General features: G+C 35.9%; 1 protein-coding gene across 5 annotated transcripts in view; it reads left to right on the forward strand.

The window, feature by feature from the left end:
* Positions 1-25,710, forward strand: part of PTPRZ1 (protein tyrosine phosphatase receptor type Z1) — a 167,082-nt gene that overhangs the window by 41,469 nt on the left and 99,903 nt on the right. For all 5 annotated transcript variants that reach the window (XM_082633063.1, XM_082633064.1, XM_082633061.1 and 2 more), the window contains one exon: positions 10,693-10,758. In XM_082633063.1, coding sequence (XP_082489189.1) covers positions 10,693-10,758 — 66 coding nt within the window. The remainder of the gene's footprint in view (positions 1-10,692; positions 10,759-25,710) is intronic.

Here is a 25,710-nt window from a genome sequence, read left to right on the forward strand (position 1 = left end):
TAGGTCTACAGTGTGCTCACTGTGGTTTCTTTTTGAAATGTTGCCCAAGCCTAAGCAGACTTAATGTGGCTTACTAAGTCTATAAAACATATTGACAAAAATATTTTAAATCATTATAATATCAAAAATATTTTAAATATCAAAAATATTTTAAATCATTAAAAATCCATTGAAAATATTTGTCTTTTATTATAATGAATATGCTTCTTATGAATAAAAGCTTTCCATTTTTCTAGAAAAAAGTAAAAAATGAAAAACATGACAAAAATGAATTTTTAGTCAATATTCTGGAAAGAAGTCAAGAAAATCTTTCTGCCTTGCCCAGACATAACTACGTGGTGAATCAGTCAACACACTAGCAGCAGTTTTAACATATGATCCACACCTATTTCTGAAGAGGTTGCCATCTCCAAGTTGCCAGATTTTCCCACTTAATGGATAGATTCTTATGTTTGGGCATAATTTTATCTAAGCGAAAGGTATTATTAGAAGTAAGACAATTAAAATAAGGCTGTTTCAAGGTCTACCCAAAAATAAATGATCCAGTCAATGTGATCATTATGGCCAATAAGATGATCTGTGAGTTACTTCACTGCTATTTTGCTATGGCTCTTGTTTTTAGTTTTCTTGGTAGCTGAAGTGCTCAGATTGCTTGCCATGTGTAGACTTGGCTATGATTTCCTAAACTTAACTTAAACATGTGGTTAACGCTAGCTAATGCATGCAGGCTCTTGTGAGTAAGGAGAAGATTTTATTGTAAAATCCAAAATCAGCAGTGAAAAATGGGTTTCAAGCATTTTTTTTACCCAGTCTTCAAAACATAGTTATATATTTGTCTCTAACCTATTTGGCTGTAGAATCAGAGATATTGTTTCAGAAGTGCATATACACTTTAAATTTTTAAAGTATTCACTCATACAAACTCATAAAATACATGGAAAGCATAAGAACACATAAAAAAGTAAAAATCACTCCCAATGGCACCGCATGAGGAAATTTACATTTCTGAATATTATGTGATATTCTCAAAATTGCATCATAACTTGATAATGTTTTATACTATGTACATTTCTTCACATCAGTAAATTTTTTGAAACTTAATTTTAATGGATTCACATCATTTCACATTATGAACATTTAAATTTCCCCCACTTTTTGAACATTAACATATTTTCCAATTGTTCACTGTTAGTTTCAGTGCTGTAAACATCTTGGTACCTGGCACTTTGTTCTCATCTCTGTTAATCTTTTAAAATATATTCTTTGAAATGGAATTACTGTCTCAAAGAATATGAAGTATTTTAAGAATCTTGTTAACTCTTACCAGCTTACTTTCCATAAAGTTTATACCAGTTCATACTTCCACCTGTACGTAAAAGAACATCTTAAGATATTTTGGGCATCATTGAATATTTAAAAAATTAAAATTATATACCTTTGACAATTTGATAGCTGGAAAAATGATATCTCGGTGTTATTTTAATTTCTGTTTCTTTTATACCTACTGAAGTCTAATAGTTCTTTATAGCTTTATTATTTTTGCATCTTAAAAACTTCTCTGTTCATATATTTGCCTTTATTGATTTGTAAGAATTCTATATGTTTGAAATATATCATTATATTTGTTCACTGTGTTTTAGCAGTAACCAATAGCTTAATATTTGTAATTTGCATTTCGCTAAACATTTTTCTACAGGTTTTGAATGTTATGTAATCAAAGCTGTGACTATTTCTTTATGATTTATTTTTTCCTGTATAGAAAGGCCTTCCCCATCTTATAATAAATTAAATATTCATTTACATTTTTTTTATAGTTTTTGTATAACCTTTTAAAATCATACTTTAATCCACTTGAAAGGTATTCTGGTCTGGTGTGAAGTGTGATTTAACTTCTTTTTCCAAAAAGCCAGTGTTCCCAATATGGGTTGAACTTTCATACTTTTCTTATCTGATGTTTCTTTATCATGAATTAAACTTGTATCTATACTGAGTCCAATTTTAGTGCCATATGCTTTGTTCTGTTGATCAGCCTGTCAGTTTATCTTTTAGTAACTGGTTAACCAAGCCCCCATTATTTCTCCCTTTTTCTTATCAATTATTATTTTCCCTTTATATTTCTAAATGAACTTTAGAATAATTTGTCAGTTAAAAATACCCCATTGAGACCTGAACTGTTTATTAATATGGAAACAGCTGATAATTTACCCAAATTCAGTGTTCCCATTTAACGATGTAGTAGGTCTCTTAATTTATTCACATTTTTTATATTAATAATAGTTCATCTCTTTATTTGTGCAATTTTTGGTGTTTTATGCTTTTCATGGTAGATGTGAATGGAATCCCATTGTATTTTCTACTTGGCTATTTTAAGATGTCAATTGTCCAGAATTTCCCGACCAATCCTAATCCTAAGGCAACATAGCAGGCGTTCTTGCTCTACACCTGATTTCAGTAAGAGTGCACGGGCATAAGACTTCACAACAGAACCATTATTTAGATTGTTGAATAATAACACATTATTATTGCACAGATAATAATATAAAAGTATATAATGGCATAATAATATAATAATACACAACACAAATATAATAACACATTATATTTTGTAATTTGATGAATTCCATGCTTTCTTCCCACTTTCTTATACTTTTCTTATACAGATTTGGTTCTTTTCCCACTTTTAATATTATTTTTAGCTTCTTCTAATAGTTATTTTTACATGTGTTATTTCTATCTCTGCTCCCATTATCACTGTTCCATCAACAATTGAGCTTTTCTCTTAAGGCAGAATAAATTCACTGTTAGTTGTGGAAACAAGGTAGCTATAATGTTTGTAGCACTGTTCAATAACAATGAGTTTCTTCCATTTTAGTGTTTTCTTGGTGTTGTAGAAGAAGATTGACAGGGGAAAAAAAGTGTCAGTTAATTTCCTACAGACTTTATTTTATACAGAAAGTTCAAAGTAGCTTAATTTCATCACTCATGTCATTTAAGCCCAAGGAATAAATTTTCCAAAGCTAAATCAACTTTTTATTTTAATATCCAAAAAGTAGAAGAATGCTTCAGGTGAACTATTATGGTGCTATAAAACCATATTTATTACTTGGGAAGTGATTTATTATTATGTAGAAAAAGCAAGTCACCAGATAATGAAATAGTGTAATTCAATTAATGTAAAGTATAAAATTATTATATTGCATAGTATAACGCCTAGAAAAATATATATACATGCATGAAATTGTAAATACTAGTTTCCGTAGGAGATGGGATTATAGGTGATTTTTAAAATTTAAAATTTTGCTTATCTCTATTTTTTTAATTTATCTGAAACAGGTATTATTACTTATGCGATAAAGATAAAATTATGAACATGTTTTCAACAGTAAATACCTCAACTTAATAAATGTAGATAAATCACATTAGGTTAAACGCATTTATCTAAGTGTAAGAAAATACTCTGGTGACTTTCCAAGACAAGCCTGTGAATATTTTGAGCTTTCGTTGAATAGGTTTGGTAGACATATTGCCAAGGTACAAACTCTCTCTGGGAAAGCATACACAGTCCTCAGTGTCTAAGGAGCAATAAGATCTAATTGCTCACCTCCAAACTCTTCCCTAAGTCCTATGAGAAATATGTATTTCATTGGATGTCTGACTACCAAAACAAGCATATGGAAGAAATGGCTCCCTCTGTTCTTTACTTATCCAATATGTTCAATCTTCCCATCTCCTTTTACAGTTTTACCATTCGATTTTTTTTAGTATGGTGCCTCAAGGATCTACTTTTTCATCTCTTTAACCTTATCATTAAATAAAGAGGTCACCTGTACTCTAATAACTCATTTTTCCAGAATTCCTATCTTTAACAGTATGAATTCATGTGCCCTCGTATTTGGTGATAAGTTGCAATTTAAGTTTTGAAACTGTAAAAAGTACTTACATTTTAAAATCTCTGCAGAGAGAAGAAAACTAATGGTATTCTTTTTTTCTAACCCTGGAAAGCAGTTGAAATTGGAAGACAAATGGTTTGGGGGAAAATAATATATGTGTGTTTTTTAAAGTTACATCTGAAGTGATTAACAATAAGTACAGTGTTTGAACTATAAATACATCCTAAACAAGCCTATTATCTGAATTACCATAATTAACTAAATTATGTTTCACAAATGTCTTTGCATATATACTGGACACAATTTTATATTCCAGATAGGTAAAGATGAGGTATATGCTAACACAATTTGACAGCAAACACTGAATGACAGGAAAATGCACAGATAAAACCTGCCATGTATGATATTATGATATTATAGACTGTATACTATACACATGGGCAGATTTCATTTTACTTGGAAAGTTTGCCTCAGTTGGCTAATCAAGGTTTTGGTTTAGATCACTTGGGTCATAAACTCAGCTTTCTTATCAAACAAAGATATTTACAATAGAGTATCTGAAGAAACAAAGGACTTTTGTAGCCAGATGATGTGTTCACAGGTGTTCATTAATCAAAAGCTGATTCTCTCCTTAAAGGAACTCATTTCTGATTTTATTTTTTCCTTCTCTGAGAGGGGACTGCTATTATTTTGTTTTCAGTAATTGATAGTTATGACTACTGTAACCATCAACCTTTTTTATCACTGCCACTTCAGCCTTATGCATGTCTGACTGTCAAATGATTTAGGGGATGGTAATAATCACTCTGATAATACTAGTCTGTTTCCAGGGTTTTCCAGGTTCTTCTCTAAGTGGTCATCAGCCACTTACCTTTCTTCTCCCACTCCCTGCCACCTCTTTCACTTCAATTAGAAATATTTGTTTGTTTGTGGGTTTATTTATTTACTATTTTTCTTTAAAATATACTCAGTATACAAAATGTATTCAACACTTTTTCAGTCAGCTCAGCAGATTATCTCTTTCCCGCTTTTAAAAGAAATCTAGATAAGAGGAGAGAATAGGATGAAAACAAAAAGTGAAAACTGATGTGACCCTTGTATCATGGAGAGCCATAACCAAGTCCCTAGTAAATCCCTAGTGACCTACACAGACCCTATAGGAGAGCCCAGCTGGCTTCCCATTTCTTTGGTTCCATGATTTGCCCAATGCCCTTCCTCTACCTGAGACATTTTAGACCCTCTCCCCAAGTCTTCCCTCAATCAAAGTCTATACACAAAGGCTTTAAAGATTCATCTATAATTCTATTCCTTCTTCTCTGCCTTTCCAGATTTCTTCCATCAACTGACTTCCTTTTCCCCTCCTCTGAAGTTCCTTAGTGATATTTTTAAAGGATGTGAAATATGCAAGTATCATTTATCTTGGAAAAGTCTACTTTGAGAAATCTAGTTTTAGGATCCCAGTCTTCAAATTTATAACTGTGGCTATTTTCTCCCTGAAGTTTCTTTTTCTGAGGACCACTCTATTTCTTCTCTGTCATACATTTGGCCTCTTAATAGCATTAAAATATGTGTGTGTGTGTGTGTGTGTGTGTGTGTATTTTGTCAGAGCACTGCTGCTAGATTATATGGTAGAATACAGGTGATGAATTTTTGATCAACATAAAGCAGAGACTTTCTTTAGGCATTTAGGGCAAAATCAGAGGCACTTGTATAATTCAAAATATTTATAATGATATTTTTAGTAGAAAATGAGCAACATGGTTTTTTTTTTTTGGTTTAAAAAGCATGAGCAAAAAAATGCTAAATTTATCTACATCATCCATGTGGTGGTTATCAAAACTTTGGTTTCCATTTGAGTGTAAAGAAAAATAAAGGAATATGTAGCATATACATGTTTGCAAGTAAGTAGGTGCTCAAGGTAAGTACAGGATGCAATAGATTGAAACAGAGACATTTAAGGCTACCTAAAATAGTATAAACCAAATTTCTCTCAACTTTGGTAGCCACTTCATGAAGAATAATTTTTCAGGACAAATTTTAGAGTTACCTTTTAAAAAGGTATACGGATGTATATGTTCTTATTGTGTATCATGTGTACAATTCATTCCTGAAATTTATTTCTTAGTTTTATCCCTACAAAACGCTCACACCGAAGCAGACCTGAAAAATACTTTTGAACAGAGAGAAACAAAATATAAAAACTAAAGAAACTAAAATCCACAGAAACAAACAATTCTATATTTTATTATTTTAATTGATTTTAAAATGTGTAAGCACTTTGATAGATTCTACTTTATATAGGATTTATTGGTTTTCAAAGTATATAATGCAACAAAAAAAGTGAACCTAGATTCTTTTTTTCTTGTTCATTGGAGCTATCACATCTCATCTATCAGATCTCTAAGTAGAATTTTAAAAGTGGGGTACTCTCTCACGCCCAAGGACTATGTAATTAGCATATGAATGTGTAACGGATTATTTGAAGTAATAATTAAGGGAACAATACAAAAAGGAACTGAAGAGAGCTACCAACACCTGGGAATCTTGTATTGAAAAAAGCTTTTTTAATGTAAGTAATTAAAAACTAAGGACAAATGCTGATTGTGTAGCAATAAAGCCCTACAGGAGAGCTAAATCTGCTGATATTTTGCTGTCATCCCTTAGCCTGAATCATTAAAACAAGAGCTTACTGTTTTATCTGTTTCAACAGAATACTTGTTCAATGTAGGTTTTGTGTGGTATTTGATCTTCTGAAATCATCAAAATGCACTTATATGACAAAAATGTCTTTACATTTTAAAAATATTTATATTCAAAACATAAAAGATGACAAAAAATCTTTTCCCTGTGGTCAGTGCAAAGTTTCAGAGGAAAATTCCAACTGATGGCCAGGTCAGATTAGGTATACAGTCAATTCTCTATAATTTTTTTTTTTTTTGATGTGGACCATTTAAAAAATCTGTGTTGAATTTGTTACACTGTTGCTTCCGTTTTTCTTATGTTCTGGTTTTTCGGCCCCATGGCATGTGGGATCTTAGCTCCCCGACCAGAGATCGAACCCTCACCCCCTGCATTGGAAGGTGAAATCTAAACCACAGACCCCAGGGAAGTCCCAATTCTCTATAATTTATTTGTCTAAGTAATTCCTGCTGGTGAAGTTCAACCCCAGTGTATTGTTTTGTTTTATTTTGTTTCTCTTGAAGATGTTCCTACTCAGGTAGGGCACTTAAGAGAGTAACCTCAGGATTGTTAAGAATCCTTGATATTGTGGAAGACTTAGTGAGTACGAGGCAGAAGCCATGGATTATTGTTTCCGTTTTTGTCACTTTCTGCCTGTACAAACCACTTACATTTCCTTGGGAAAAATTACCTAATCCCTAAAACAAGAATTATTTTTTTGTAGTCTGTTAAAGTCTGGATCAAATGACCTTTGAGGCCCTAATTGTATATATTCCTTGATCATGAAAAAACACTTGTCCCCAGAATTTAACCTTAAATGACTACCATTTTATGGTACAACTCTATTTAAAAAATAAATTATGAGCCTAATGATTATTTTTTAAGTAGAAAAGCAAATATATGCATGAATATTCAAAGCAGCATTACTCATGATAGCCCCAAAGAGGATACAACCCAAGTATCCCTCAGTTGATGAATGGATAAAAGAAATGTGGCATAGCCAACGTCAAAACAAAAATTACAGCATACAAAATTAAACAGGCAAGGAAAACTTTCTTCGAGGCTATTGCAGTAGGGGAGAGAAGGCAGAATCAAGTCTGAGCTCAACTCTGATGAGGCAGAGAGGGTGAGGTTTTTTACGAGCTAGGTTGAGCCCCAGTGTAAAAGTAATGCAGGACATGAGAGGAAGTCATAGGCCATCTGCATTTGCTAATTTTCTCTATTCAAAGGAAAAATAAGCTCATATCATTATGACAGGAGGTAGTTTTTGCAACTTGGAGCAAGATACCTCACTGGAAGTTAGGTTCCTACCCTCCCACAGAAAATGGGAGATAGGGTGCTTATTTCCTTCAATGGTTACATTTAGGAGAGACAACTCCCATATTCTTGAGAAGTACAGTCCTAGTTGTAAAATTGTCATGTGCTAATAAAAAAGATTTACATCTTAAAGGAATAGAGAGAAAATTTATAAGTTTTCTAAACTGAATGCTGGAAGAAAAGGGAGGTCAAGAGCCTAGAGCTAAGAAGTAGCCTGCCTAAAGTTTAGTCAAGCTGAGGGGAACTTTAAGGCCATCTTGGTCACCGTACAATAGAGTACCATTAGACAATAAAAAGGAATGAAGTACTGATATATCCTACAACATGGATAAACCTTGGAAATGTTACTTATGCAAAGTTAAAGAAGCCAGTCACAAAAGGCCATGTATTGTGTGATTCTGTTTTTTAGAAATACCTAGAATATCCAAATCTGTAGAGATAACGTAGCTTAGTGAAGGTAGAGATGGGGTGGGGGTGGCAGCTAAAGGGTATGGGGTTTCTTTTTGGGATAATGAAGATGTTCTAAAATTGTTTGTAGTGATGATTGTACAACTCTGTGAATATACTAAATGCCATTAAATTTCATGGGTGAATTGTAAGATGTGTAAATCACGTTTCAGTAAAGCTGTTATAAAAACAAATATTTGTTGAAATGTGCTCCACAGCCAGTAGAATATTTACCTATATTTATGGGTAATGAAATTTTTGAAACAATTTTTTTTGTTTTCTCCAAGCTAGGTTTTGGTCTTGAATAATCTGTGGATTCAGAATGTGTATTTCTGGAAGCTGGCTTGCTTTTAAGTTTTTATAAAATATTTTAGTATGTATTACCATGTTCTACTAATCAGATTGTATATAACATGGGAGAGAAAAATAATTTCTGAAATGTCCTTGAGATATTTGCCTCCTTGAAATTGGGAGCTATCAATAAAGAAAAAAACACCTGTGTAGAGAGAATAAGAGGAAGTAGAGCCTGTCTTCCCAGCTGATGAGAAAGATCTATCTATCTATCTATACAATATGTATATATGTATATGGTATGGTATGGTATAAATAAATCCTCACATTCAAATGAAAGCTATATTGACAGAACCCCAATTTATGAATAAGTAATGTTCCACACATTCATTTGTAAACTAGCTATTTGTAGCCTTTTCTTCTCTTTCTTTTTTCTTTTTTTTTTTTTTGGCCACGTCATGCAGCTTGCAGGATCTCAGTTCCCAAGCAGGAGGGACTGAACTTGGGCCACAGCAGTGAAAGCCAGGAATTCTAACCACGAGGCCACCAGGGGACTCCTGTAGCCTTTTCTACAGAAATAGTTTTGTCAACACTGATCAGGTTCCAAACCTAGTTCACAAAGATTTATTTTGCCCACAATGTAGCTGAAATGGAGTACTGGGGTTAACACAGGCTGGGATAAAGGGAGCAATAGCACAATGGCACAGGAAGGAGGAGGATGAATCATAACATCCCTGTTTCTTGGGTACAGGAATGACTCCAGGCAAAATTTTTTTTTTTTTTTTAAAAAGATGTTGGGGGTAGGAGTTTATTAATTTATTTATTTTTGCTGTGTTGGGTCTTCGTTTCTGTGCGAGGGCTTTCTCTAGCTGTGGCAAGTGGGGGCCACTCTTCATCACGGTGCGCGGGCCTCTCACTATCGCGGCCTCTCTCGTTGCGGAGCACAGGCTCCAGACGCGCGGGCTCAGTAGTTGTGGCTCACGGGCCTAGTTGCTCCGCGGCATGTGGGATCCTCCCAACCCAGGGCTCGAACCCGTGTCCCCTGCATTAGCAGGCAGATTCTCAACCACTGCGCCACCAGGGAAGCCCCAGGCAAAATTTTGAATTGTGTGGAGTGAGACTTTGGCTTCCATCCATTTTCTTTTCTGTACCCCTTGTCCCATGTTCAAGATGTAGAGCCTCTATCTCTAGGTCATGAAGCATCCACCACTTAATGGTACTCCAAGCTTCCCACTGTATTACCTCATCAGGCATCTCTGTTCCTCCAAGACACAAATTCACCTACACCGTCTAACACAACCTTTCTCCCAGCCAACATACACACACACATTTAAATTTCCGTTTCTTCAAGACAGCTAATTTTGTTTTGCATTGTAGGGAAGTAAATTTTGAAAACGTGGTAACCTCTGGATCTCGTAGAAGCATTTACAGATAAAACTTGGGTTGTAACCTTAAAAGTATCTCTAATCTATAGTATTTCAAGTATTCAACTTAGGGAATGGGAAGAAAAGTCTGAAGATAGGACAAGCTGTCCTTTCTGACCCCAGTCTCACTTCGGGATGAAACCCTCTAGGTTGCTCCTGCTTTTTTTTTTTTTTTTTGCGGTACATGGGCCTCACTGTTGTGGCCTCTCCCTCTGCGGAGCACAGGCTCCGGACCTGCAGGCTCAGTGGCCATGGCTCACGGGCCCAGCCGCTCCGCGGCATGTGGGATCCTCCCGGACTGGGGCACGAACCCGCATCCCCTGCATCGGCAGGCAGACTCCCAACCACTGCGCCACCAGGGAAGCCCTGCTCCTGCTTTTCACAGATTGTTTTCTTTGTCTCTGTCTGAACTTTAGCAGTTTTTAAATGTGCCCTGCTAAAACTCACACTAATTACCAGAGCATGGACAGTGGAGTCTTATAATGGTGGCAGTTGGAATTGGGAGGAGACATTGGGAAGGTGACATAGAAAAGAGTAATCAAGGACCATTTATGGTATGAATGATGCTTTGGGCATCTTATATTTTTTTTAATTTGCACACATATTTTTCTATGCATTGATCAATTGGTTTTTCTTGGTTGTAGATTGGGCTTATGGATACTACAGACAACAGAGAAAACTTGTTGAAGAGATTGGCTGGTCCTATACAGGTAAATATGTTAGAATATAATGAAATTCAATGGAAATTTTTATCGTTTTTGGATCTGTTTTTATATGTAAAAGAAAACTTTGTAGCTCCACACATCATTTTAACTTAGCTGTATGGGTATGCAATTAACCACTAAAAACATATCATATGCAAAATGATTTCTAGTGATTTTCCATTAGCAAGTTGGTAGTGTAGAGTATATTGATCTCAGACAGAGCTAGATTTGAATCTCAGATCCACACTAGCTATGTCTCCTCGGGAAAAATGCATAACCTAATTGAGGTTCAGGTTTTTCATCTGTGAAATGGAGGGTTTTTCTGAGCATTAAATGAGATAAATGGAGTTGGCACAGAGCTTCCTTATAAATAGAAAATTCTCAGTAAACGTTAGCTGCTATTTTTGTTATGATCACAGTTGTTGTTATGATCAATATTAACAAATATTGACGGGAATCTTGCTTTCAAAAGGGGTTTCCTTCTGAATTACTGTGCTGAGTTAATTGGAATCAGGGTCTAACGTGATTTTGTATGATTACCAGATGTGGCTTTGAGCATCATGTGTAACTGAAGTTGGCTTAAAATAGTTACATCCAGAAATCCTGATCAGAAAACTTAGGAAAGAAGAGAAGCTCTAGGCCTGATCAGATGAGCCTGGATGGAACCTAGAGGGAACATGACATGCCTCATGACCATCTGAGATAAAGCTGAGTAGTAGAGTTGGATACTCATTAGAAATAAGATTGGGTTGATAAGTTGGGATCAAATTAAAAGGGCTTCAACAAGAGCCTAGCCAATTTGGACTTTATTTTATAGATAAAGGGCAGAAGCATGATGAATTTTGTAGCGAGACACGCATTTTCTTTATTTATTTATTCTTACTTTAAAAGTAGAAACTTAAAAAAAAAATTCAAACACAAAGAAGAACATAAAAATCACTTTTTACTCCCACCAGATATATCCACTAGAAAATTTGGTATATTCTTTTCAGGCCAGTTTTTATTACATTATGTTTATATATTTTTTACATAGAGTTTTACATCCAATTTATTCTGGAAGTTAGTTTTGAGCAGTGAAAATTCCTGTTGATCCTGGTACTTAATAGTCCATTGAATAAGTGTTTCATTTTTAATCATCCAATTCGAGCTATTCACTGTTTAAAGAAATGGTGGCAAATAGATGAATAGATATGTCTATATTTTTATCATTTTTTATTAGAGAATCCTTGATATGCCATTATTGAGTAGAAGAAAATAAATGCTTTCAAAATTCTTGATACACATGACCTAACTGCTTTCTAGAGAGCATATATATGCTTACATAGAGTATAAGTAAGTGACTACCCCACTGAATAAACCAGGATTTAATGACTGTCATTTTGAAAATCTTCACCAATTTGACATGTTTTAAAAAATGACATTTTGTTTTAATTTGTTCTGTTTGATTACTGTTGAAGTCAGGATTTTAATTTTTATTAGTCATTTGTATCACCTTTTCTATGAAATAAGTTAAATTAGAACATGGAAAATAATCAAGATATCCATCAAAGCAGGAAAAATTGAACAAATTAAGGCATATCTAGCCTGTGGATTACTGTGCAGATGGGCATGTGGTTGTTCTGTATGATATTGTATAGAAAGACTTGCTCTTAATCTACCCATTTATAATTATGACCTATATATCTAACGAATTCTGCCTATTATTTTTAATTTTTTTTAACTTGAGAAATATATAAAAACAAAAACTCCATAACTCTAGGCCATTTTTAATTATTTAAGGTAATTATTCTTTTTAAAAAATTTTGTTTATGTTTTGCTCTTATGTACTTAATGTAATGAACATCCTCAAATCCTATTTACTTGAGCAATTTTTTTTCAGAAAAAATGAACTTTAACAAAAAGAGAGTTGTTGAATCAAAGTGCCTACTGTTTTTAATATTAATATATATGGTCAAATTTTAGAAAATTGTGTTAATTTATCCATTTCCCCACATTTTTACTCACACTAATTTAAAAAATCTGATCGACTTGTTTGACAAAAAGTAAAATCTCATTTTTAATTTGCTCTTATCTAATTACTTAATTTCTTAAATTACCCTAACTAACAGGGTTTAGGTTAGGATTTTGGGAGGACATATGGTAAATAAATACTACCTGAAGTAATGGTTAAGTGAATAAGAAGGGTACACCTGAGTAAGTACTATTAAAAAATGAACAATCCATTTATTTACCCTAAACAATTTCACTTTTGTTTTCAGTAAAAGTGTGTGTTACATTCTACTTGAATAAATTTGTGTCTTAGTTTCTCTGGATTTAATTCCAGGTTCTGGACCAATTTTTCTCTATTATATACATAACTCATACAACCTAAAGATTTTAAACTAAGTTATTTTGAGTAAAAGGTATCTTTTAAGTATCTTTAAATTATATTTAAGGTTTTTTTTAAGTATTTAAGGATTTAAACATAAGAGAAAGAATACTTTCCTTTAGTCTGACCTTTTTAAAATAATACTAGAGCTATAAATAATATTAACAATAAAACAATGCTTAAACAAGAACAAAAAATAATATATAACTGTTGTAGAAAACTTGATACATAAAGATGTTCATAGAGTAAAAATCAGCTGGTTAGTTTTGTTAACATCTACCTTCCTAGTTTGAGCTGGAACTAAAAGCTGGTTATTTTACTTTAACTGATGAACTTTTAAACAGAGAACTCATATATTTACAAATGAAAAAGAAGCTTTAATGCATCCTTCATTCTCCCTAAACCTAGAATCAGAAAATGGAGGACCTGTAGCCTAGGGAGAGAGAGGGTTACAGTTCTCATCACCCCAAGCAAGGGCAGGTGTATGAGGGGTAATGTGCCTCCTGTTTCCAGCAGCCTGAGGTACTTGAGGTTCCTGAAGGTGCCTCCTCAGAGCAGGAGAAGACAAGAAGATGGCAGTTTTACCAGTAGCTTCTGGCAAATACCACCATGCATATATTGCTATCTTAGGAGGCAGCCACAGAGCTCTTCCTTTTAATGGGCTAATTGCATGTAGATGTGGCACCTGAAGAGTGGCCAGGCTTTCATGGATGGATCTATGCACAAACAATGCACAGTTCTTTGCTTTATAATCCAGTTGCATCATCCTGTTCATAACTTAAGGCCTATTGGCTTTAGCTCCTTTAAGAGACAGTCTGGTGATCAAAGGGATAGATTCATTAAAAAGTGTCATTTGCTATAGGAGGAGGGGTGGTAGGTCTCAAAAGGGAATGTTCCAGAGTTGAGGTGAGGGTGGAAGCTTACCAAAGGATCCTAGGAAGAGATCAGAGAGAGTTTCAGCTGAGGACATTTTATAGCTGCTTAGCTCAAGTTGAGTGTGGATTGATTATTTTGTCTGAATTCCTAGAGCGTCAAAAAGAAAACAAATTAAAGCCGTTTTCTAAATAAACATATCTCTCCCAAGCAAATCACACCAAAGCCAAGCATTTTAAATGCGGATTATTCACTATTAAGTATATTATCTCTTTTTATTTTTAGTACAAATGTAGATAAAGTTTGGTAGTCTTTTCAATTTCTATGATTATTATTCCACCTGGAAAATGAAAAACTATATGTGCTGTGTAAAATTTCAGGATAAATTAATTTTAAGATTCTTAAATTTAAGTAATTGATGAATGGCTGAAGTAAATTGGTTTTGACCACACATAGGCCTAGTTTTGTTCACAGCAGCTTATCTTGTTGAGCTACTTGTCAGATTAGCTGCAATCTCAGAAGAAAAGACCTACTCTTGAATGTTTGTATATATAGAATTCTATTCATAAAAATTACTAAGAACATCATAACATCTGTCTGTAAGAGAGCTCATTGCTTTACCATAAGCCATTTAAAAATATCATATGGCACATCAAACATGATTTAAATGGAATCATTTAAGCTAAGGTTGTTTAAGAAAGATTACACAATTGTAATATGTGAAGAAACAATAAAAATCCCTGCTGGCTACCAAATGGTTGGAGAAATAGAGTGTGGAAGGAGAGGAGAAAGTATTACTCTTTCAGTTGTGTTTTTTTTAACATAGGTCATAAACAACTTTTCTATTCAGGATATATTCTATAATTATGTTGAGAAATGGCAGGGTTGGTAAATACAGTCACCAGTCCCATTTTTAAAGTTATTACAAGAAGGTGAGCAAAGTTCGTTTGTCACTCTGCAATGAAAGAATGAATTGTAAATCTGGGAATGTCAGCCTAAAATCCAGTTCTTTCCTTAGTAACTTCATTTCATGTAAGGGTTTCATAAAGGTTTCTTCTGAAGGTTTCACATAAGGTTTCTTTCTGTTAACCTTAAATTTTCTATAACAATGCCTGAACAAAGACATTCAATGAAAAAAAAAAAAAAACTAAGTCATTTGGTCTTTTTTTTTTTAAATATCATGAACACATAGCCCATAATGATCACATGAGATTAAGATCTTCCTTCTGTTTGAGTTGTTAGGCCATTTCACCTTCAAGCAATGATTAGATCATCAGAAATGAATGGACTTTCACTGCTCTGTTCTTAGAAGTAGTCACTATTGAAATGTAGTCTTTATTTCCTGGAAATTAAAAAAAAAATTCTGTTGGTTCTTTTTCACCATACCTTAAGACAACTTGAAATTGAAAATTTTGTATTGATATATTCTCAAGTTTTCTTAAACCCAGATACCTTTAGGGTTTTAGTTAAAGGGTTGCATTGGGTACAAGTTAGAAAGGCCACACAGGAGTCACAATTAGACACTTGACTGAATACCTTGGAAGGAGAAAGTCTCTGAACGTTGAATTGATTTCTGCTTCCTTAAATAGATTATCCTGTCTAAACAGTATTTCCAACACATATATAGACTAGAAGATGCTACTTACGGAAAACAAAAGAACCATATTATAAGGTTGTGTATTGTCTGGTTTGATGTTTGGCATTTGTTTTTGTACCATAGTTAGGTTTAGTAATTTTTCTTCTCTTAACCTAGGAGAAAGTAGGCCAAAGGTAACTCAGAAAGAAAATTTGAATCTACCTTGAATAATGACTGATTCCTGGCTGATCCAGCCCTCTCTTTACATCTATGTAAACATTTTTAACATATTATGTTTTCCTCTGAATCATCACTCCTTATCTAAAACAGGCTGTTCATTTCTCATTTCCAACTTAAGAGTGAAAAGGCAAGTTCTAGAACTCCATGTATAGAATTACCTCATTTTTGTAAAATATTATATGTTTATATGGACATAGAAGAGAGGCCTGGAAAGATACACACCACCCTGTTGGCAGTGGTTACCCCTGAAGAACGGGACTATGGAGGGCCATAGGAGGCAGGAGAGTATCACATCTTATTGTATGCTATTCGTATTTCGCTAATTGTTTAAACACGTATATTGAAACAAAAGGTTTTCAACTTGCTTCTCTTAGTTTTAGCTAAGAGGGGCAAGGTAGTTGGATAAGGACCACAGCTTTGCATTTTCACCTGTCAGAATGTAGGGTCCCTGCAAAGCTGCAGTGAGAGGATGCCACAGACATCTAATCAGAGCACGAGGACATGTACAGTCAGGCTGTCTGGCCATCACTAACATTCAGACTGACCAGGCTGTTTAACTGCTCTGTATTTCAGTTTTCTTTCAGTAAATAGTTTTTTTTTTTAACTGTAGTATCTTTAATTGTATTTATTTATTTATTTTTTGGCTGCATTTAGTCTTCATTGCGGTGCGCAGGCTTCTCATTGTGGTGGCTTCTCTTGCGGAGCACGGGCTCTAGGTGTGCGGGCTTCAGTATTTGCAACACGTGGCTCAGTAGTTGTGGCGCAGGGGCTTAGTTGCTCTGCGGCATGTGGGATCTTCCTGGACCAGGGCTAGGACCCGTGTCCCCTGCATCGGCAGGCAGATTCTTAACCACTGCACCACCAGGGAAGTCCATAAATAGTTTTTAACAATGCCCTACCTGATTGTGCATGAATCAAATCAGTGTTTCACATTGCTTTCGGAAATCTCTTTGAGCAGTTACGCTACAAATCCAAGTGATTATTATGGCAGTGTCTTAACTTGAGCCCAAACAGATTAAACAAGTCAGGGTGTATCTGATAATCTCACAAGAGGATTAGAAAGGGTTGTTTAAGTGCATATGATAGACAGGTATTTCCTATCATTGTACATTTTTAAAAGTTTAGCTAAGATGTATGACTGAGCAAACTTTCCCTATGCTAAATGTGATGAGTAGAACATGCCTCATTGTAAAGGCTGAATAGGTTCAGTTAAATAATCTAAAACTTAGAATTTATTTCTCTGCAACTATCACTTTAGTATAGAACTGAAAAAATAAAGGTGTGGCTACAGATTAGCATTACCATTAAATAATCATTGCTGAATGTATCTAAGAGTAAAACAATATGCCAGTAGTATTCCCCCGTGAGTAGAGTTGAAATTGCACAGATTCTCTAGCTCAGCCTCATAACCACCCCTGCTGACTATGCTTGGTAGTCTTGAATGGATTGGACAAGTCCCTTAGCAGCTCAAGATGAGAACATCTGGCCGTTTCTCCTTCCGTCTGTGCTCAGATATCTGGGCTTAGTGGCTGGGTGTACTGTTCTCCCTCCCTTTTCTGGACCTCCTTTATCTCACTTTCTGTGTTTACTCTGAAGTGCCCTGGTTCATAAAATTCATCTTTCAGCAAAAACAAAACCAAAAAAAAAAAAAAAAAACCAAAACATGGAGAGAGAGAGAGAGAGAGAATATTACATGATTAATTTTTTAAAAAATCTAAGATCAGACCACAGTTTGTGTAATCACACAAAATTCATTTAAATATTTTCAACATTTAGGCAAAGTACCATTGCAATTATTTTAAGTTGACCTATGTCACCTTCTTATTTTATGAATCAGTAAAGGCTGAGTGCAAGGCTTATTTACTTAGTTGCCTATTTTCTGTGTGGTAACTCTGACTCTTTAAACCGAGGATTTTCAAAGAGCAAAAAGGTGAAGAATACGTAAATGACTCATTTCTTCTATTCAGAAAGATTTCTCATTAACTGAAGCAGAGAATTATTGATACAAAAAATTATTTTGAAATATATTCAGATACGTTTAGGACTGATTTTCTTCCCCTTTATCCATTGAATGTATGTATGTATCTATATGGCTTTCTCTCTATCCTGCTACCTATGAATACAGGTCTCTGTTTTAACCATGTAGTATGTTTTGTTCAGGTAAGAGATGCTTTGGGCCAGAGCTAGGACTTTTCTTGGCTGGAATGCAGAGGATCTTAGAGATTCTTTGTGGCTTCTGGCAAACCAGCCTCCAAACTGTTATAGACTGTGCAGGGACCATCTTAACTATCACAGAATATTCTGGGACACTTAACAGCTGCCCAGATTCATTCCTCAAACTGTATATGCCTAGGGTTCCATGGGGAGGGAAGCGAACTTGAACCCTACTTAGAGGTAAATTCAAAGTAGTATCTAATAACCTAGGGAGGTGGGCTTGAAGGAAGCCAGGACTGAGAGAGGCAGTCGGGAACCCCTGAGAAATAATTATCGTGACTGAGGAAGAAACCTGGCAGCAGAGGTTGAGTGCAGAGTGGAGCCTGGCATCAGTGGGACCAGCTTCCAGGTTCCCCGTGATGCTCCCGGCTGTTTGCGGGGCTACTCCCCACCCAGAGGGCCCCTCACTCTTAAATGCCTGTATGCACTGTCCTGGAAGCAAAGAGCTCAAGCAACTCCACTGTGGGCTCCTTCTCAAAGAGCCCGAAATGAGAAGACCACCCTGGGGGTTCCCAGGCAGACTCACAGGCAAGCCAGCCGAAGTGCAGGCATCCAGTCCCATCCAGCAGCTGCCCATAGCCAGCGAGGTGATTGGCGATCTCTAGGAAGCAGCAGCAACCTTGAACTTAAAATCAGATTCTTATCTACCTAGGCTAAACTTTAGTCCCTTAGAAGATGCTATCCAGCTCTAATTTAACAGATTAATTTTTGATGACAACTTTTTGAGAAAAAGGAGACCATACCCGGGCTGAGGAGACTGAGTGTGACAAGACTGTAGATGCCTTTCTGATCATTTCTCTGCTCCTGTCATTTCTCCCAGTGACAAAGTCAGTGAGGCATTATCTTGATGAGTATCAAGAGTAACGATCTGGTATATGTTTTCCCCCAAAATGAAAATCAGTTATTTCTCATTATAAAAATAACACACGTTCATTTAAGAAAAATCATATTATATGTGATTTATATGTAAGTGCAGGTTTATTTATGTATAAATATATAAATGTATTTATGTTTACGAATATAAGTATGTATAAGCACAATATATATTATATTTATAAATATTTACATATAAATATATTTATGTAAATATCAAATATATATATAAAATTTAAATTTATATAGAAATGTATATGATAGCTGGAATTTATAAAAAATAGCTATAAATCTTAAAGAATTGGAAAAAGGAAAAGCTGTATTTTATAGCCCTTTGCCACCTGGAAATTGAAACAATAGCGGAGCCACCCAGAATCAGCATCAAAGCACATTCAAAAGTTGGCGCATGCCGAACTGGATTATCTCTAAGCTACTAACGGCTAATCTAGCTTTTTTACATGTGTGTTTCCTTTCATATTTCATGAGTATCTCTAGGAAGTAAGAGCTGCTTGCAGCACTTTTTTCATAAATAACATATAGTTTTCTTTTCTAAAACCCCCAAAGTTGCACCCATGCCTATAGCGCCCCCTTGAGGAGATTCTGAGGTTCAGTTAATCTGTTAGAATGTGAAGGAGTTGAGTACTTGTCATTTCTTGACTTGCCTTCTACCTGGATGTTATTATATACTCCTCGACAAAGCGAAATTTAAAGTTTTGAGATCATTAGTTTAACGAACCAATACTTACTGGATGTATAACATGAGCCAGATGTTTTCCCGGGTTCCGGGGATGCAGAAGCAATCACATGCCAACGACAGATTACAAAGTGTGACAAATGCCCCAGTAGTAGACTGTGGTGACACAGGTCTGTGGCCCCTACAGAGCTTAAGGGGTTCAGGGGAGGCTCCCGAGAGTGAGAGAAAGGGACTTTAAGTTGAGATAAAGCATAAGTAGGAGCTAACTAAGCCAACATGGATGAAAGATTGTTCCAGGCAAAGAGAGCGGCCGTGCTACGCTGTGGGTGAGAGAGAAATCGAGATCGCTATGCCCCAGTCTCTCTAGTACTCTTCCTCTCTGGACAGAAAACTAGGAATGTGATGAGAACATTCTCAGGGCCCCATAAATTAATTCTGGTTTAACTGCTATCCTATCCAAGATTCTAGATAATAAAATTTATAGCATACTTTGATTGGCAATAACTTAACTTTTTAGTTATTGACCTATTTGTACTAAGGGATGTTAAGCATGATTTTTCATCACTGTTTTAGTTAGTAAACTAAGGGAACTGGAACTAATGAAAGAGACCAAAAGAGGGGGATGTTAGGAAGGCAGGGGGAGGGAGAGGGTTTTACAGAATCCAAATGAGAGAGGGTTTCAAGGAGACGGGACTAACCATGTCACATGACTTCACAGGGAGTGCAAGCTGAGATAAAGATTATGAACCTCTTCATAGTTTAAGGAAGCAGGTTTTAGTGGGGTTTCCTTTGCTATTTTGTCTGATTAGTAACAGGGTCTGGGGTCAGACTATCTAACGGCTTAGCTTCAGAGTGGGCTCCATAGGCTCTTCCTCTTTTATTTCCTCATCTGTCAAAAGAGCTGATAATTGTACCTACCTCAAAGGGCGCAGCAATGATTAAATGAGTCAGTATATTCATAGCACTTAGAACAGTGCCCAGTACATATAAAGTGCTCAGTAAAGGTATTAAAGTCAGGTCCATTTTCTGTAATACTCAGGACTTGTTTTGTACCAGGTTAATATCCATCACACTGTTCTCTTTCTAAAGTACAGATGTGTTATATTATTCTCCTGTTTGAATCCCTTCAGTTGCTCCCCATCACTTACAAAATGAAAAATGGATACGATAATTATTTCTCAGGGGTTCCCGACTGCCTCTCTCAGTCCTGGCTTCCTTCAAGCCCACCTCCCTAGGTTATTAGATACTACTCTGAATCTACCTCTAAATAGGGTTCAAGTTCGCTTCCCTCCCCGTGGAACCCTAGGCATATACAGTTTGAGGAATGAATCTGGGCAGCTGTTAAGCGTCCCAGAATATTCTGTGATAGTTAAGATGGTCCCTGCACAGTCTATAACAGTTTGGAGGCTGGTTTGCCAGAAGCCACAAAGAACCTCTAAGATCCTCTGCATTCCAGCCAAGAAAAGTCCTAGCTCTGGCCCAAAGCATCTCTTACCTGAACAAAACATCTTCAGTGTGCCATAGAGTGACTTTCGTGATTCGTTTCAGCCCACCTATCCTGTTCTGCCCCCCATAATTATCTTTCCCCCTGCCTTCTGCTGTGCCAGCATTTTCAAAAGCAGGTCTCTCTGATTCTAATCATTCTTCACTGTTTTGCCAGAATTCCAAACCTCTGCGCCTCCTTTAAGAAGTGAGGCCTTCCTGATTCCTGCTGCCCCCAGGCCAGTGCAGATCTCTCACATTCCTCCCGCGTCCCTGTGCCCTCCTCTTTGTTGCACATAATACAAGGATGTGGCAGGTCCCGTGTTTTATTCATCTTTCCTTTCGCATAGTGTGGTGCATGGTATGTACCCTGCAAGTACTTATGCCATGAATGAATAAAGCTGAGACATGATAGTGTTTTCATCTTACAAATGGAGAAAGAGAGATGAAATCACTTGCCCAGAGTCACAAGCTGAGCAGCAGACTGGAAACTTGAACCTGGGTCTTGACTCCCAGGGCTCTTCCTGAGACTCCTTATGGCCACATCTAAGTCATTTGTTTCAGTGATGTGGGTTACAACACAAAGCTGTTAGATTTTTAAATTATCGTGTAGATATAAAAAATGCTGGTTCCAAAGCCATCGTATGGTCTTTTTGCTTTATGCATGTGTCTTTTTATTGAAAAGTGGAATTGTGGGTGCCTTTTATTTTCATCTCTGCTTGTCCATATCTTCTAGTTTGTCTACACTAGATATACATTTGTTTTATAACCAAACGGGGCTTAAACGTCTATTTAATATAATATAAATTTATTTAAATTAATTTTTATTCTGTGCGATTAACAAGTTGTTTTGCGTCACAGAAAGTCTTCTGCTTCTGCGTATTTACTCACTTCATATAATGATCTAATGGTTTATGTATCTGAGGGCCTTGTATCTGGGTCTCTTCCTACTTGGCTGTAGCAGGTGAACTTCTTTGCTGATCAATAAAGTTGAAAATACTATAGTAGTTATCTATATCCTTAAAGAGTAGCTAATAGGGGCTTCCCTGGTGGCGCAGTGGTTGAGAGTCCGCCTGCCGATGCAGGGGACACGGGTTCGTGCCCCGATCCCGGAAGATCCCACATGCCGCGGAGCGGCTGGGCCCGCGAGCCATGGCCGCGGAGCCTGTGTGTCCGGAGCCTGTGCTCCGCAACGGGAGAGGCCACAGCAGTGAGAGGCCCGCGTACAGCAAAAAAAAAAAAAAAAAAAAAAAGAGTAGCTAATAAATTGTAATTAGTGTGGAAATGGATACTGTTCTCTTAGAAAGATGGCCATATCTTTATACACTTGCATTTCACCCAGACTTGATCTAGCCAGGATTCCATTGAGCGCACTTAAAGTCTCACACAACTTGATTTTCTTCTCTCTTGTAGTGCAGTATATTCACTCTGCATTCGTTTCACAATCGGGATCGTTATCCTAGCTCAGTGAGAATCAATTTCCCATGGTTGATTGTCTGAATCACTGCCAGCTCAGTCACATTTTCTACATCATTCACCAAAGTATAGTTTTTTAAAAAGTCAGAACAATTATGCAGGTAACGTGTAGCCTTGATATGCTCTCAGAATGTGCTTCAGAGCAGTCACCCTCCTGGAGCTCACATTCTTTTGCACATTGATCGACAGTGTTGCTGACCTATAGATCAAAGGATCCCCCATTCCAATTCCCCATTTTCTAAGTGAGCCTTTATTGACATGAAAGAGTCCATTGTCTTTTGGAAGGAGAACAGTTCATCTTCAGAGTGCAGCGTCTATTGTTTCCTTTTAGCAGAATAATTACATCTTTAATTTCTGTGGAGATAGTGAGGAAAGCCAGTTCGGGATATGTTTCTGTGTCTTCAGAGTAGATTTGTGGAGAAGATTCTGTGACTTTTAACTATGATCCTTTACCCCCCAAAGTACATGTTTTGGTAAATTATAACTGTTCTATGCCTTTCATTTATGGTGATTGAGATTGCTTTTTTATGCTTCTTCAGCACAAGGAAGAAGGTTTGATTTAAGGTCAAGTCTTATTGACATGTTTTTATCCCATCAACATTTTTTGTTTGTTTGTTTGTTTGTTTTGCGGTACGCGGGCCTCTCACTGTTGTGGCCTCTCCCATTGCGGAGCACAGGCTCTGGACACGCAGGCTCAGCGGCCATGGCTCACGGGCCCAGCCGCTCCGCGGCATGTGGGATCTTTCCGGACCGGGGCACGAACCCGTGTCCCCTGCATTGGCAGGCGGACTCTCAACCACTGCGCCACCAGGGAAGCCCCCCATCAACATTTTTAAAAGTAAATTGAGTAGAAAATTAAGTTCGGGCTTATGATGCAAATTCCTCTAATGTGTCTGACCTTTGTTTAATCATTTATGAGTTATCACTGCAAGATGTTTAAATAGATTAGATACCACAGAGATCTAAGGAGCTATATTTATCTGATGCTAATTAATATTTGGCATTAAATAGTCTCGTCACCTTCCAATTTCCTAATGTTAAGAAATTCAACAGCAAGCAGCTATTGGTCAGATAACCATTAAACTTTGTCAATGATATATATATAATACTTGTGTGTGTGTGTGTGTGTGTGTGTATATATATGTATACACACACACACACAAGTTTTTCACCATATTTGGACTATGTTAGAATAGATTACAAGACGTTGAAATTCACACATCTTGGGAGGGTTGTATGTTATAGGTTATCACTGAAAAATTATTTATTATATGTTTAATAATGTTAAGGTTCATGCTAAATTATCACAGTTGATTAGTGTATTTTTGCTCACAGTATGTGATGATCCATCAACTAAAAATAACTTTTGTGACTATATGAAATTCCTTCGCATTTAAATAACATTAAAAAATAATAAAATACTGGATTAGTGTGGAATTCCATCTTCTTAATTGGATTTTTCCTAAGCTTTTACATTTTGCTCCTTATTTGAAAATGAATTTGCCAAAGGAGCACTTATAATGATAAAACTTAACAAGAGCATTAAATAGAGAGCTTATAATCTAAATCAGTGTTTCCTAAACTTTAGCGTGCATCAGAATTATCTAAATATTACTAAATAAATCTTACTAAAGTAGGATTGCTGGGTCCGACTTCCAGAATTTCTGATTCAGTAAATCTGAGATGGAGGCTGTAAATTTAATACCTAACACTTTTCAGGTGATTCTGCTGCTGTTGGTCTGGGGAACCTCATCTTACAGTGTCCAGAATCTAGATCAGTCTCTACTTACATTGCCTTAATTTGGGGAATGAATGAATGATAGAGTAAAAGAGAGAAAGCATATGTGTGAATACATTTACCCACATGGGAGTGCTTTAGTTCTCTGGATGTAGTATATTGACATGAAAAAATATTATTCTTGCTTCTATTTAACTTATAATAACATTGTAAATGTTATTTTCAAAACCTGCTATCTGCATCAGTAAAGAGAGAAGGTAAACTTTTGTTAACACAACTTCCATTAATTTGTTGATTTAGGTAGGGCATCATTACCTACCTCAGGAAGTTCTTGGCCTGGGTGAGTCCAGTGGGAATTCCTCACTAGTGAGTCTGGCTGCAAGCTATCTTTACCTTGAATTACTCTAGACACATTTATCTCTAGCAATTGCCAAGGAAAGTTCTTTTTCATAACCTTTCAAGAATCATTGTTTATTGACCTGGCTCCAAAAGAGCCTGGGTTCTAATGCTATCCAAATGGTATTATTTGTTCCTTGATTCTTTTTTCTTTTCTTTTTAGTTTCCAAATTCCAGTCTTGCAGTTCTCCTAAACTATTACTGTTAATAACAATTTCCTCCTAAATTTTTTGGCTGTTGGTAATATAATTTAGTGCTACCTTCACAAGTTGAAAAATAGGTTTGAAATTTTTCCGGATTTTTTTTTTAAGTAAACATTGTTATTCATTCCTTTCTTCAGTAGCTGTTTGGAGTTAAGTAACTCATGTATTTGTCACTTTTCAAGTCACTAATGTCAACTCCACAGGACAAATTATTTTACTACTACACATACAAATCACATTTTCCATCAGTGGGCTGCATTTTGCTTGGAGTTTAGTCTCTCACCCTGGGGGATATTTTTGAAAGTTTTAATAGCTGTATGTAGAAATTGAGAAAAAAAGCATCTGTCAGATCTCATTATTCTAGTAAGAAACTTATTTGAAAATCTTACAGTGGATGATAGAGCCTGAACTTGTTGGATAATCCCTTCATTCACTTATTCATTCATTCAACACCTTTTAATTGAGCACTTCTTATCTGGCAGCAGAAAACAAACATCTGTAGGTAAAGGAAATGACTCCTACTGACCTGTTAAGTTATGCTGCATAAGTATGGTCATGAACACTGAGTACAGTCATTTTAGTTTATTATCCTCTGGAGACTTTCCAAAATTATAGGGCTTACATTTATTCAAGTAAATAAATAACTACAAAATTTGTAAGGCCAAGACATTGTCTTATCTTAAGTAGATATTAATTTTTGATAAATATTTTAAATTGAAAGTTTGGGGAAAATTTTTTTTTAATTTCCTTTTGACTCAATTTTGCCCTTTGGCTTGGGAAGATTCACAGTATACCTCCAGGTGATATGAAAAGTCCCAATTAAGC

Source organism: Mesoplodon mirus (assembly GCF_964341445.2).
Source record: "Mesoplodon mirus genome assembly, chromosome: 9".
Lineage (NCBI taxonomy): Eukaryota > Metazoa > Chordata > Mammalia > Artiodactyla > Ziphiidae > Mesoplodon > Mesoplodon mirus.